The sequence below is a fragment of the Prosopis cineraria genome, unplaced genomic scaffold (assembly GCF_029017545.1).
Source record: "Prosopis cineraria cultivar Desert tree isolate PC_DT_omini unplaced genomic scaffold, ASM2901754v1 PC5, whole genome shotgun sequence".
Taxonomy (NCBI): Eukaryota; Viridiplantae; Streptophyta; class Magnoliopsida; order Fabales; family Fabaceae; genus Prosopis; species Prosopis cineraria.
Genome location: NW_026555336.1, coordinates 29,567,578 through 29,581,263, shown reverse-complemented (window position 1 = coordinate 29,581,263; position 13,686 = coordinate 29,567,578). Strand labels below are relative to the sequence as shown.

Below are 13,686 nucleotides of genomic sequence, written 5' to 3'. Positions count from 1 at the left end.
GTATATTTGTATCAATATTATTTTTCAATATTAATACTCACTAATATTTATTCAATATATATTCATAAAACATTTAAATAATATTTTTTAATTTTAAAAAATTTTATTTTCAAAACGTATTGATACTTATAGATTGCAAATTGGTATTTTAAAATCAAAAATTTAAAAAAAATTAAGTTTATTAAAAATTGTGATAATAAACTTTTTGTTACTAATATCATTTTTTAATCTACTTTTAAAGTCAAATATTATGTTTTTCTTAAAAAAAAAATATGCTTTGAATGTAATAAAAGTATAAAGATTACATTTTTCTTAATTATAAAAATATGAGAATGTAATCTTATCATAATCAAGAAAAAAAGATATTGATATTATACCTATTAGTAGGGACTAAGTGGTATGTAATTAGGTATAAATAAAATAAAAGTACAATTAATGATTATATTTTGCTTGGTATTATTATAGCTAATTTGGATATTTTCTAACTTAAAATTATATTTTTTATATTTTTTACAAATATATACACACATATTGAAAATGTATCATATTTTATGATTTTAAAAAGTAAAATATCAACATATCAAATACATATTGCATACTAGTATCTGTGCACCATTGTCAAGAGATATTAGCAGGAGTTGGGTTTAGCAAGAAATGATAGTTTCTCACGTGATAAATTAAGATGTAAATTTTTACTAGAAGATGTATTTATATTTAGTACCCTATAGTGCTTTAAATAGAATTATTTTTAATAGGAGAATACATGTGGGTAACAAAAAAAATATGATAAAACAATTTTTGACAATATTTTTTAGAAAATAAATTGTAAATATCATATTAGATAATTGTAAATTTTGGAGTTTCAATTTCAGGTAAACCATTCAAGTTTCAATAGTAATTCTCATTTTATAACTGAGATTTTTGATTATTTTGAAACTTACCTGCTATTCTCTATATTATTATTATTATTATTATTATTATTATTATTATTATTAGTTCATAGTAAATAACAAATGAGAATAGTGGGCAGGTAGCACCATCACCGTGACTCAACCATGTTTGAAGCTGCTGCTTTTTCTTCTCTTTCTCAACAACATTGATGGGGGAGAAAGATAAATAAAAATAAATAAAAAGTTAAAGGGATTAATTTTAAATTTTAAAAAATGAGGAGTTTGTATAATTGCTTCAAAGTTTAGGAAAGTTTTGTGTATTTTAGTCTAAAAATATTGACCCTTCATTTAAATGAGAAGAAAGATAGAAAGGAAGGAGAACTTGAAGAGAAATTTCTTAAAAGTGATGATTTTTTTTTATCTTTTAATTCTCTCCTTCTTATTTTCTTCCCTTTTTTTTTCCCATCCAAGCTAAGCTTTATTGCTTTGCTTATCTAATTCAATCAACCTTCTACAACGTAGATGAGATTCATCAATAATACAAAATTGAAATTTGGGTCTATAAAAAAAAAAAAAAGCTTTCTAATGCTATGAGCGTTTTCCTATAAGTCAATTCATACATATATTAGCTTCTTTCTTAAAAATAAAGCAAATATATTATTAACAATAAAAAAGTTCAAAATACAATTTTTAAATTAGTACACCAATGAGAGAATCTATACTCGTAAACAAAAACACAGAGAATAATCATGAGAGATTCAAATCTTATGGTATTCCATTCATATAATCATAGGATAATCCTGACAAATCTTTGGATAACAAAGTTGAGAGAAAACATTGATATCTCATTTGTAAATAGAATTCAAGAAATAGTAGTTATCATTGTAAAGATTCAAAAATTGTTGCAGATGAGGAGAGTGACCATGTTAAATGATATAGTTTCTAGTCTGCCAAATCATATTAAGAAAAATAATGATACATTTAAGCTTAGCAAAATTATGTTTTAGCTTGTTGGAAGGCTTGTTCAAGCTTAACATCTGTAGGAAAAAAAAGCTATACTCATGTTAACATCTACCATGACTCCATAAAAAAATATTCATCTCATTTAAAATGAATACGGTCATAATCATTTAAGAAAAATACTATTTTTAATCCCTGCATTTTGTTAAAGTTTTGATATATGTCTAGGTACTTTATTTTTGATGTTTTAAATCCCTATACTTTTCTCTATCTACAATATTGATCCCTGTATTTTCAGAAGGACATTGACGTGGTATAAATGATGTTAATGATACTAACATATCAATTAAAATCATTGATTTTCTGATTATGTGTTAAAATGATACTAACATGAAATTATTTATTAAGAAAAAAATTTAAAAAAAAACCTACATCAAATGAAATAAAAAGACTAACTTGAACTTTTTAAGTGATCAGCAAAACCGACAAATTTCATGTACGCTTTTCTAAAAAAATTGTTTATTTAAAATTTTACATCAGCATCAATTTAATACGAGCACAAAATTAACAATGTTTAATTAACATGTTAACATTATTAATATTATTTGTGTCATGTTAATGTACTTCTAAAAATGTAAGGACTAACATTATAAATAAAAAAAAATTTAGGAACTTAAAATATTAAAAAAAATATAGGAATCTATACTAAATATAAGAATCAAAAGTAGTTTTTTTTCCCTTATATGCAATTGACAAGTTTCCACCGAACCTTTTTTTTTTTTAAAAAAAAAGACTAATCGATGCGTTGATAGGCTCTCTAATCAGTGGATATTGATAGTTTTAAAATTAATTTTTTTACACTTGACTTCGGCCTTTTAGATTCAAAAAGAAAAAAAGCAAAAGAAAAAAGAAAGAAAGACATTTATCCCCATTTCATGGGCCATACTAGGCCCCACCATATTGTGTCATGTTTGAAGCTTTGCCGGCATCATCACTCCCACTTGTTCCAAAATCCCAAATCATAATTCCATCACAACGCTTTATCAAATAATAATAATAATAATAATAATAATAATAATAATAATTCCATCACAACGTTTCTGGGTAGTTCCCTCAATGTCCTCTCCTAATTCCTTTTTTTTTTTTTTAAATTTTGACGACACAGTTCAATTTCAATCCACAATGAGGATTGTTTATTATGACTAGTGTTTCCTAATACATCAACAAGTCTAAATTTTGCAAAAGGATTTTAAATACTTGATAACAAACTCAATTGGATCTTAGGCATTTTTATAGATTTGAGATTAGTCATATTGTTTAACCTTCAATGTTACTTCTGTAGATTTTATTGATTATTGATATATTTTGATGATATTAAAACCAATGAAACTTTATTCCATTTTAACCTTTTTGTTTGTTCGAAGTTAACTCAGAAATCTACATTAAGTACATCTTCATTCACTTCTGTTTCACAAAATTGTTAATGGGAAAATATGGGTAGGTTTGGTTTACTTGCTTTTAACATTAAGTAGAAGAATCCCAAAGCTGGTGTAAAGGGGAAATTTTAGTTAAGGAACACGATAGAGAATTAATTTTAAGTTGGGCTCAAAAAAATTGTAAAATTTCAGTTTAGTTTAAAGGAGGATAGTTAAAAGAATTTTGATAATAAAAAAATTAAAATACCTTTCACTTGTTATGCAGAATCATTAGTTGTTAATTTTTTTAATGTATTTGTTAATGTACCAATATTATTTATAAATTATATCCGTTTGTCAGATAATTAGTAACATTAGTTGTTAATTTGCTAACTTTACTTGTTAATTTACTCACTTTAGTTATAAATTACAAGACTTGTCAGTAATTTATAACTGATGATTGAAAAACTGATGTCGCTATTTATGATTGAAAAACTGATGTCAAGTCTTATATGATTATTAACATGTTAATTTATTTAATTTGCAACTCATATTTGTAAATTAACAAATAGAGTAAGAAAATTAATAACTAGCGATTCTACATAACAAATAAAGGATATTTTAGTCTTTTCACCATCAATTTTTTTTATTTTTGTCTCTTGAACTAAATTGAAATTTCAAAATTTGTTGGACCCAACCAAAAAGTAAATTACAAGAATTGTTAATAATTTACAATTAATGTTAGTAAATTAACGTGTAAAGTTAACAATTTAATAATTGATATTGTTACTTATGATTGAAAAACTAATGTCAAGTCTTATATGATTATTGACATGTAAATTTATGTAATTTGCAACTCATATTCATAAATTAATAAATGGAGTAAGAAAATTAATAATTAACGATTCTACATAACAAATAAAGAATATTTTAGTCTTTTCACCATCAAAATTTTTTTAATTTTTGTCTCTTAAACTAAATTAAAATTTCAAAATTTGTTGGACCCAACCCAAAATTAATTATCTATCGTGGTTCTTAACTAAAAAAATTCTCCCTATTCTAAATGTTTGTAGATTTAGGGAATGTGGCTAGCTAGTTGCAGCTTTTGAAACTTATATTTTTTTTAATAGAAACTGAAAACTACCAATACAAACTAAAAAAAAAAAAGTCAATAAGCTACATTACACATCTTCTCAAAATTCACCAACTCTCTACATAAAGTTGAGGGATCATCAAAAGAACAAAAGTCACAAGGGATGTCGTGGGAGAGCATAGCAAGGCAGTGAGCACATTAGTTAGCTTCTTGGCAGAAGTATTGAAAGGAGATTTGTTAATTCCTCTTAAAAAAGAGTCTTGCTAATTCAATGATATTACTAAAAGGATGGTTGGCATGAACTCCTCCTATAATAAGTCAGATGGCTTCAGCACGGTTAGAATAAATTTCAATTCTTTGTAACCCCAATTGGGAGCAAACATTAACGCCCTCTATTACTGCAATAACATCCGCTATAACTGTTGGAAAATCACTGATCTTATAAGTAAAATCTCTAACCCATTCACCCTTACTATCCCTTATAACCCTTCCACAACTTGTCTTACCATTATCAAGAATAGAGTTATCAATATCAAGACAAAAGTAACCTTCTTGAGGAGGTTTCCACTTAGTCCTAATGTAGAAACTATGAATAGATATTCAAAAAGCACATTCAAGTATAGTTTCTTCAAGAGATATGAATATATATGAATAAAGTATATGATTCAAGTTGAGGACTTCAATTGGTAAGCCTTAGAGCATCGAAAAAACTATAGATATATCAAAATACTTTAATAGTATAGGGATCCATAATTGTACATTATTATTGTTAACTAGCCTCCTTAGTATAAAAAAATTAGAAAAAATGACAATTAGGTCTTAAAATAATGAATTATTGATAGTTAGGTCCTTGATAAAATTTTTTATGAAATGAATTATAGATATCAGTTTAAATAGTTACAAACAAAAATTTATGTTATAGTTTAAGAATTACATTTGATATTTAAATATTTATTTGCAATTGAAACTCCTGAATTTTAACAATATAAATTAATATTTTCAACTTATTTTTTTAAAAAAATTTGTCAAAGACTTGTCTATCATTAATTTAGCATTTTGGGACCTACCTATCATTCTCCCAAAATGTTACTCCTCAAGTAAAAAATGATGAATTTTATTTCCATCTTATGATTTTATCAGGAAGTTAATATTAATTATTTTTTTATTTACAAAGTTAATATTAATATTAAAACTTAACAAGTCAATTGACATGTTCCCAAATTAAATATTAGGTAAATAAAAACTATTTCAATCAACAAATATTTAAAACAATAAACATCAGGTTCATCATTAATTATGGTACAATATTATCATTACAGATATATACTTTTATTTGAAAACAATCATATTCAATACACAGGTATTAAAATATAAGCATCATTCAAAGTTCAAGCCCTGGCACAATGTTATTAATTATGCCAATTTCAATATAAAATATAGTTTCCGGCTCATTAAAATAACAAAATTCTTAATTGAACAACCCTGTTCATGAGCTTTAAATTTATTCTTCAGACTTTCTTTTAGGGATGCGCAGGACCCACTAATAATTTTGGATGTAAAAGAATTAAAGAAAGACATTATGTCCGAATTCCGCACACAACAATGCGTGAGTCGTGAGAGAACCAAAGAACTTATCTTAAGCTGCAATTTGACGATGACCATTTTCGAATCAGCCGCAATAAATGATCAAGTAGGCGAGATATACCACTTTGAGGGTACACGTTTCTTTCTTAGCCTGTTTTCACTTCCTTTGGAACAACAATGACCAATTTTATCAACTAGAAGCAACTTGGATCTTCTTTCTTTACTGCCAGGTAACCACCAGAAGTTCAGAACATTACTTTTTTTTTTTTTATTTCTTTTTGCATGTGCACATGGTTTAAAGAATTGTTTGTACTTAATTAATCTAGATCGAATTAGGTCAAACCACAAAAGCAGCATATTCTCCCAACGAGTATTTAATATAGTTAGATACTCTAAACTCAAACTTGAGATCTTTAATTAAGCTAATACAGTCCCTAACCTGCTAAGAGGCACACTCATTGGTTAGAACATTACTTTTATAACACAATAAAACACCGAATCTAATGTTCATCCAAAAAAAAAAAAAAAACCGAATCTAATGAACTTGCACTGCATGTCACGTGAAGTAACGTGCTTCTTGTGAGCAAGTTTGATAGTGTATCTTAAAGTTCACTGTACGTCAAAATTCCTCACATGAACATCTCCCTTGGTTTTCGTTGGTTTCTGATATTGGCTCTACTGAGTTACCAACCATTCTTCTTCTTCTTCTTCTTCTTTTGATAAAGAAAATTTTAGATGGGCTAAACGCGAATAACTCACTAAGGTTAGGACAGACCTTCCAACATTCTTTGAGGATTTTTGGGAGGAATTATCTATCACCTACCAATGAGTGCCCCACATCAATCAACGGGATTCAAACCTTGGTCTTTGTGGGGTGAAGGCCAAGTCCTTAACCAACTGCGCCAAACCTTCATCAGCTGAGTTACCAGCCATTCTTAACAGCGTTGTATTCACGAAAAAGCAAAGAGAAGTTGAGAAATGGCTCAAAATGAAGCACAAGTAATTGAAGTTTATTTAAGAAAGGAAACCACACATACCCATCATATGGAACCATCTAATTTAATTACTGCATAAAGGTTTCCATCTGCTGCATGAAATGCCCTAATAAACAAATAGCAATTCTTATATATGCAGTTTCAACTAGGCATCTCGTGGTAATTCAAGGGTTAGTTTCCATCAACGATGGTCCAATTCAAACTTGGTAACGACAAAAACACATTAGTTGGCGGAAAAAAAAAACAGATATTTCTCATTAAACAACAAACGAGACCGATAAAAAGTCTAACTAAACGTGTTGAACAATTTTAGATGTCTGCCAGGAAGCGCAAACTAGTGGTCCTTCTGAGGTCCAGGATGTTGAAGGGGTTAGGGACTATAACTTCTACGCTCCCAATGGTCATACTCATTGTGATAATCAATGAGAGAATTATTTGCAAAAGGAAATTATTACTCTTCCATAGTTCATGAACGATAAAATACATGAAAGAACCAGGAACAATGACTGCTAATTTACACGGCAATAGCTCACTAATCAATATTTGAACTCGACAAAACAATTTTGAGTCTTTGAACTTTTACAGTATAACCTTGGACTATAAATTTCTATAAATTATGACATAGAAGAAAAAAGTACAAGATGAGAAGAGTTTTTAATAATCTATCACAAATACAAGCCCAAAAACAGGTACCAATAACACAACAAAAACAGGAGCAGAAAAATTAAAGAAAGAAAAAAAAATATCAAACCCATTTTTCTTCAAAATTATTTCTTTACTTGGGACTGACTTACTGTGGCTGTGATGTTCTTATTTGCTGCTTCATGCTTTCTGAAGAAGGCTGGGCAGAAACTTCTGGCAATACTTGAGCAGCAGCACCTGTCATAGTTTGGTACTGTGAAGGCATTGTGGGAGCCAGAGGCTGAGAGAAGTATATCTGGGTGCGAGCCGGATCAGCATATTCATAAGCATAACCAGCAGGAGCACCAGAATTGGAAGCAACAGCCTGAGATGGATGATGATACTGGGAATAGGCAACAAATTGCTGCTGAGGCTGACCAGATGCAACTTGAACAACCTGAGGGGTGGCTGAAATTGCTGTTCTGTATGCACCTCCTGTCATCTCAGATTTAGGTACTGGAACGTTCCTGATGGGGTTGTAAGCTGAAGATGGTGGAACCATTGCAGGATTTGATGTTGTTTGGGCATGGCTAGAAGGAATTTTTGAAGCAGATTCATTAACATTAGGCTGCTGGGAAGACAAGTTATAAGGCTGGGTCTGTCTAGTGGGCACATAGTAAATCTGATACTGCTGCTCAACCTGATGATGATGCTGGGGATGAAGCTGCTGCTGGGAAGGATACACAGGATAGTATGCAGGGAGCTGCATGGCCGCTGAAGGGGCATGGTGAATGAAATGTGTGCCATGTATATATTGTTGCTGTTGTTGATCGAATTGAGGCTGCAATACATATCCCGCTTCCTGTACTTGTTGCTGTGCTCCGTGTATAAATTGGTGCTGCTGTTGAGACTGCTGCTGTTGCTGCTGCTGCTGATCGAATTGTGATTGCAAAACATATCCCTGTTCCAAAACTTGTTGCTGCATTTGGATCCGTCCATGTGAATCAGACAATGTAATTTTCGGGTTCGGGTCAACAGGATTACTAGGAACCCTTGCAGCTCCTGAGGGAATTTGAAGCTGAGCTTGGTCTTGATAGACCATAGGTTTTGGGCGCGACATTGCATTTGTCATACTACTGTCACTGAAGAATTTAAACATGCAATCAGCACAAAGCACCTAATACAGAAAGCTCTAACAAGTAACCCATAAATATGATCAAACCAAATCAAAAGAGAAACAACTCAATGTCATAAAAATAAGCACAAGCCACAGTCAAAACCAGATGGAAAAACTGCGAAAGACAGAAAGGAAAAAAAAAAAAAAGGATTTGTAGATACCTCGAAACTGAATCTGGAGAAGGCAAATCAACAACGCCTCCGGTAGGCTTCTGCTGCAATTGCGTATGCAGAATCTGAGGCTGAGGCACCGTCTGCGGCTGCGGTGTCGGCTGTCTCCAATAACCCCCAAGGATCCCATGGTCTGATCTCTCATCATCAGAGACAACACGATTCTGGTATTCACCAGGAACCACCGAGGCGCCGATTGGCACACCCGGCGCAGCCGGGCCGGTGGATGCGGGCATAGTAGGAGGTGAAGACAGCAGATAACCCTCATCTTGCTTCTGTCCTCCACCAATACCCATTTGAGCAAGCTGATCCTCAATCCCCACCGCCTTCTGATCCTGCAACCTCGCTGCACCGCCACTGCCATCATCAACGTGAACCCGAATTGGCGGCAAATTTGCCATCGACGGCGATGAAGAAGTGGACCCAAAGGAAGATGTAGTTTCTAGCATAGGCGAATCGGGCACAGACTGAACATCCTGCCCCTGCTGTTTCACAGTCTTGCCGTTTCCAAAAGATCCAGAACCCACAGCCTCGACTTCTTTCGAACCCCCATCCGAATTGCCAGCACCAACCTCATCATCAAAATTCATCAACAAATTAACGGAACCAGAGTCCGAAAACCCTCTATTAAGCATACCCAGGAACCAATCTTCTGCCTTGGCCGAGCTATTAATTATAGGTATCGATTGGGTCGAATCGGGTTTAGCCGCGAACAAGAAAAGGCGGATTCTGGAGGGTTTCAGTGACGAATTAGAAATTCGATCGTACTCATCGATCATGTTATCGAGGTCTTCATCGGTGGTCACAGAAATAAGAGAATCAAGGTCTTCAGTGGGAAGCAAGTATTTGAGAGTGAAGGGACGGCCATTGAGGAAGGTTTTAGAGAGATGAGAGGAGAGGTCGAAGAGGGAGGTGTGGCGTTCAACGACAACGATACGCGTCTCGCCACCAACGTAACAAAGGGACTTGTCGTGAGGACGAGGGACGATATGACCGCCGTAGCTGCACATGAAGCGGAGCCTGGCGGAAGCGGCGGCGGCGGCGGCCGCCGGAGGGATAGACTCATCCCAGGAATCAGTGTTCCGGGAGCGCGGAGAAGAGTCGACGGAATCGGGATAATTGAGAAGAGGGGTTGGGGGTGGTGGGGCGGAGGAGAGCGGCGGAGCAGCGGGAGGAACCTCCATGGATGGTGGCGGAGAAGAGGTTTGGGGGAGGTTTTGGGGAGTGCCTGCTGCTGTGCTGTGTGCTGCCTCCTCGGCAGGAGAGAGAGGAGAAAAAGAGGCTGAGCGACGTGGAACTTGACGTTCTTATACTTCTCGCAAAGGCACGACACAGCTGGCCCTCCCTTGCACTTTATTTTTTGGGAAAAAAAGAAATTAATTTATAAAAAACTAAAAACATTATTAATTACTTCCCCTCTAATATTACACAATATTTTGAAGTGAATTACAGTCAAATCATCACAATGATGCTAATTATTTTTAAATTATGCATTTTTTTATATTTTATTTCATTAATGAATAAAATCTTATTAAGTATACTCTAATTAAGAATATTTTCAAGAAAACCTTATTAATTGTACCTTAAAAAAGTTAAAATATTTTATTCCTTTCGATAAAAAATGTAAAACATTTTTAACTGAATTTCATTTCTCAATAAAGCTGAATTTCATTCTTCAATAAAGTAGTTATATGTTTTTAAACTAACTCTATCTTTTTATATTCACTCATATTAAACACTCTATAATAAATATAAAATCACTGGGACACTTTAAAAAAAGTAATAATTATATTTTAAAAGATTAAAAATATCTTATATTTTTAAACATTTAACTTTTAAAAAAAATATCTCACATTTTTTAACGAAAAGAAGTATAATTTTTTAACATGTCTTTAAGAAAATGTCTCATATTTTTAAGGAAAAATAACAATTAAGAATAATCTAAGAAAATTTATATCAGTTAAAAACTAATTGTTATTAAAACGCCAAATGAAAAACAAATATGAATGATCTGTTATTAATTTAAAATAAATTATTATTAACATTTAAATTAATATAAGTTAATAAAAGATTAGTATAAATTGAAAAATATTCATTTAAATTTTAATAAAAAGTGATTTGATATAAATGTTTTTTAATAATAATTGATTGATATTTTCCCAATTTTTAAACAAGGGGCTACTGATAATTCATTAATCATCAATATATTTGCAATTTTGCATATCTGAACTTTGATTGGCTGAAAGCACGAAATGATGGAATAGTAATTGGAAGGATACATCGATCAGTCTTAAGAAATATGACCATTAATTTTTTTTTTTTATCATGAAAATGCTTTCGTTAACGTCGTAAACAAAATGTTGGTAAAATGTACATTTGCTGCTCTAATTTTATACAATATTTTAATTTTATAAAGTAATTTTTTATTCTCTAACCATAATATCTTTAATTTCAATTAATTTTTTTATCAATCTTTGTTACTTTAAAAAATTAAATTTAATGTGTTAACATTTATAAATATTTTGTTAATATTTAAAAGTTTAATATATAATTTTTTTTTGTTAACAAAACTAATAGTGTCAGGTTAAAGTATCAGAAATATACTTTATAAAACTTTAAGGTATAAAAAAATGTGTAAAATTAAATGATTAAATATGTACTTTATCCAAAAATGTTAAATAATTTAAAAAAATTAACTTTAAATTTGTTCTTTAAAAATATTTATTATTGTTATTATTAAAAATATACATTTGAAATATTTAAAAAATTATAGAAGACTGTTTTTTTCAAAAAATTTATATCTTAAAGTATGAAAATTAAAATTAAAATATAATTTCAATATTATTTTAAAATGTTTTATTTACTAAAAAGATTATAAATGTAATATTATGAGATGTATTCAAAAATACGAATGGAATGAAATAAGTTTTAAGATATTAATATTTAATATGTCTCTCTCACACACACGCATATAAAGTTTACTCCATTGTCTTTTAATCGTGTCTTTAACCTTATTATTCATTGTATTATCCTTTTTTTTAATAAAAAGATCAATAACATACTCGTTCATTGTATTATCCATTTGAATTTGAATATCATAGAACTTTAATGAGACTCGTTCTTTTAATATACTCTTTTTATTCACAAGAACAATATCAATAATAACTAATAATTTTTTAAATATATTATACGATTTGGTATTTCTTTTTCAAGGATTTGAAATACTGGGAAGGGGGAATTTGAAAAAGTGTAAGCATGGGTGGAGGATGGCTAGCCAGCTAGTTGCGTGGTTGGATTCCGTTGGGTAGTTTTTTTTTTTTTTACAATATTTATTATATTATATTATATTATATTATATTTTTTTATTATTTTTTATAACATCGAATGGGTTAGATGTTAGAACATCCTATCTCGTATCTCCTTTGGTACCACTTTAAGAAAATATCTTTTATATAAAAAATTAAAAAAAAATTAATCATTTAGTTTATCTAGCTTTAATTCAATTGTAATTCATTTTTTAAAGTCTAACTCATTATAATTCAATCTTTATAGTTTTAATTTGATTGTGAGTCGGCTCATGAATTTTACCTCTTGCAATTTAGTTCATATAATTTCAACCACTTAAATATTGATCTTTATATTTTAAAAAAATAAAATTATAAAGATTAAATTTTTTTGAGCTTTTAATATTTATAAAGATTAAAAGAGTTTAATAATTTAAAATATTACTAATGAATTTTAATCAAATTTTAATCTTTATAATTTTATTACTAATATTATAAATATTAAAAGTTCAAAATATTATAATTTTAATCTTTAAACATTATAAATATTAAAAGTTCAAAATATTTCTAATATTTATAATTTTTTTAAAAAAATATAATGACTAATATTTAAGTAGTTGAAACTAGGGTTAATGAGCAAAATGGCCTTTGAAGTATTGCGCAAAAAGCATCTTGGACCTTGAGCTTTTAAAATGTACAAAATGTATTATAAATTTTTAAATTCATAGTAAATTAAACCCCACTGTTAACTACTAATTAATGCCGTTACTAATGTGTCATTTTTTAATTAGCATCACAGATCGTAAACTATTGCACGAGTAGCATCTTGGACCTTGAATTTTAAAATTCACAGCAAATTACTTTCACCATTTATGTGTAAAATATTGATTATTAAGTAGACTAAATTAGTTTCAGTATGGCCTGTCAAGGTGAATGCATTATTGGCCGTGGCGAACAATCCATAATTTTGTGAAATGATATTTTTTGCTCCTTTTTTTGCAATATTTTTCAAACAATTTGTATCTTATGCTTTCATATATTCTATAACTCTGATTTATTCTTATTTTAAATAATATTATTTATTTATTGGTAAAAACTTTGTATCTCATTTGAGAAGAAGTTTAAGATTTTAATTAACCAATTAATTTGGATTTGAAATCCATTGATAAAATTGTTGACTTTTGCATCTATCATTTATAAAATTCTCTGACACTTAAACTTTTTTTCAAATGGGATCCCAAGTTCTCACTGTTAAATAAATAAACATTATTTAAAATAAAATTAAATTAAAGTTATAGAGTATATAGAAGTATGAAATACCAATTGTTTAGAAAATATTGCAAAAGGGGGCAAAAAGTTATTTCACAAAATTATGGGTCATTTGTCGTGATCAATGATGTATTCACCTCGGTGGACCACGCTAAGGCTAATTTGATCTGCATAATAGTCAACATTAAATGGTGGGATTAATTTGCCATGAATTTCAAAATTTAGAAT

General features: G+C 29.8%; 1 protein-coding gene across 1 annotated transcript; it reads right to left on the bottom strand.

Annotated features, from left to right (window-relative positions):
• Positions 1 to 7,447: 7,447 nt before the first annotated feature.
• Positions 7,448 to 10,180, bottom strand: LOC129311703 (uncharacterized). Its single transcript, XM_054954119.1, has 2 exons — positions 8,897 to 10,180; positions 7,448 to 8,700 (listed from the first exon to the last, which is right to left on the bottom strand). The coding sequence occupies exons 1-2, from the start codon at positions 10,087 to 10,089 to the stop codon at positions 7,728 to 7,730; spliced, it is 2,166 nt and encodes a 721-aa protein (XP_054810094.1). The 5' UTR covers positions 10,090 to 10,180; the 3' UTR covers positions 7,448 to 7,727.
• Between the last annotated feature and the right edge of the window lie 3,506 nt (positions 10,181 to 13,686).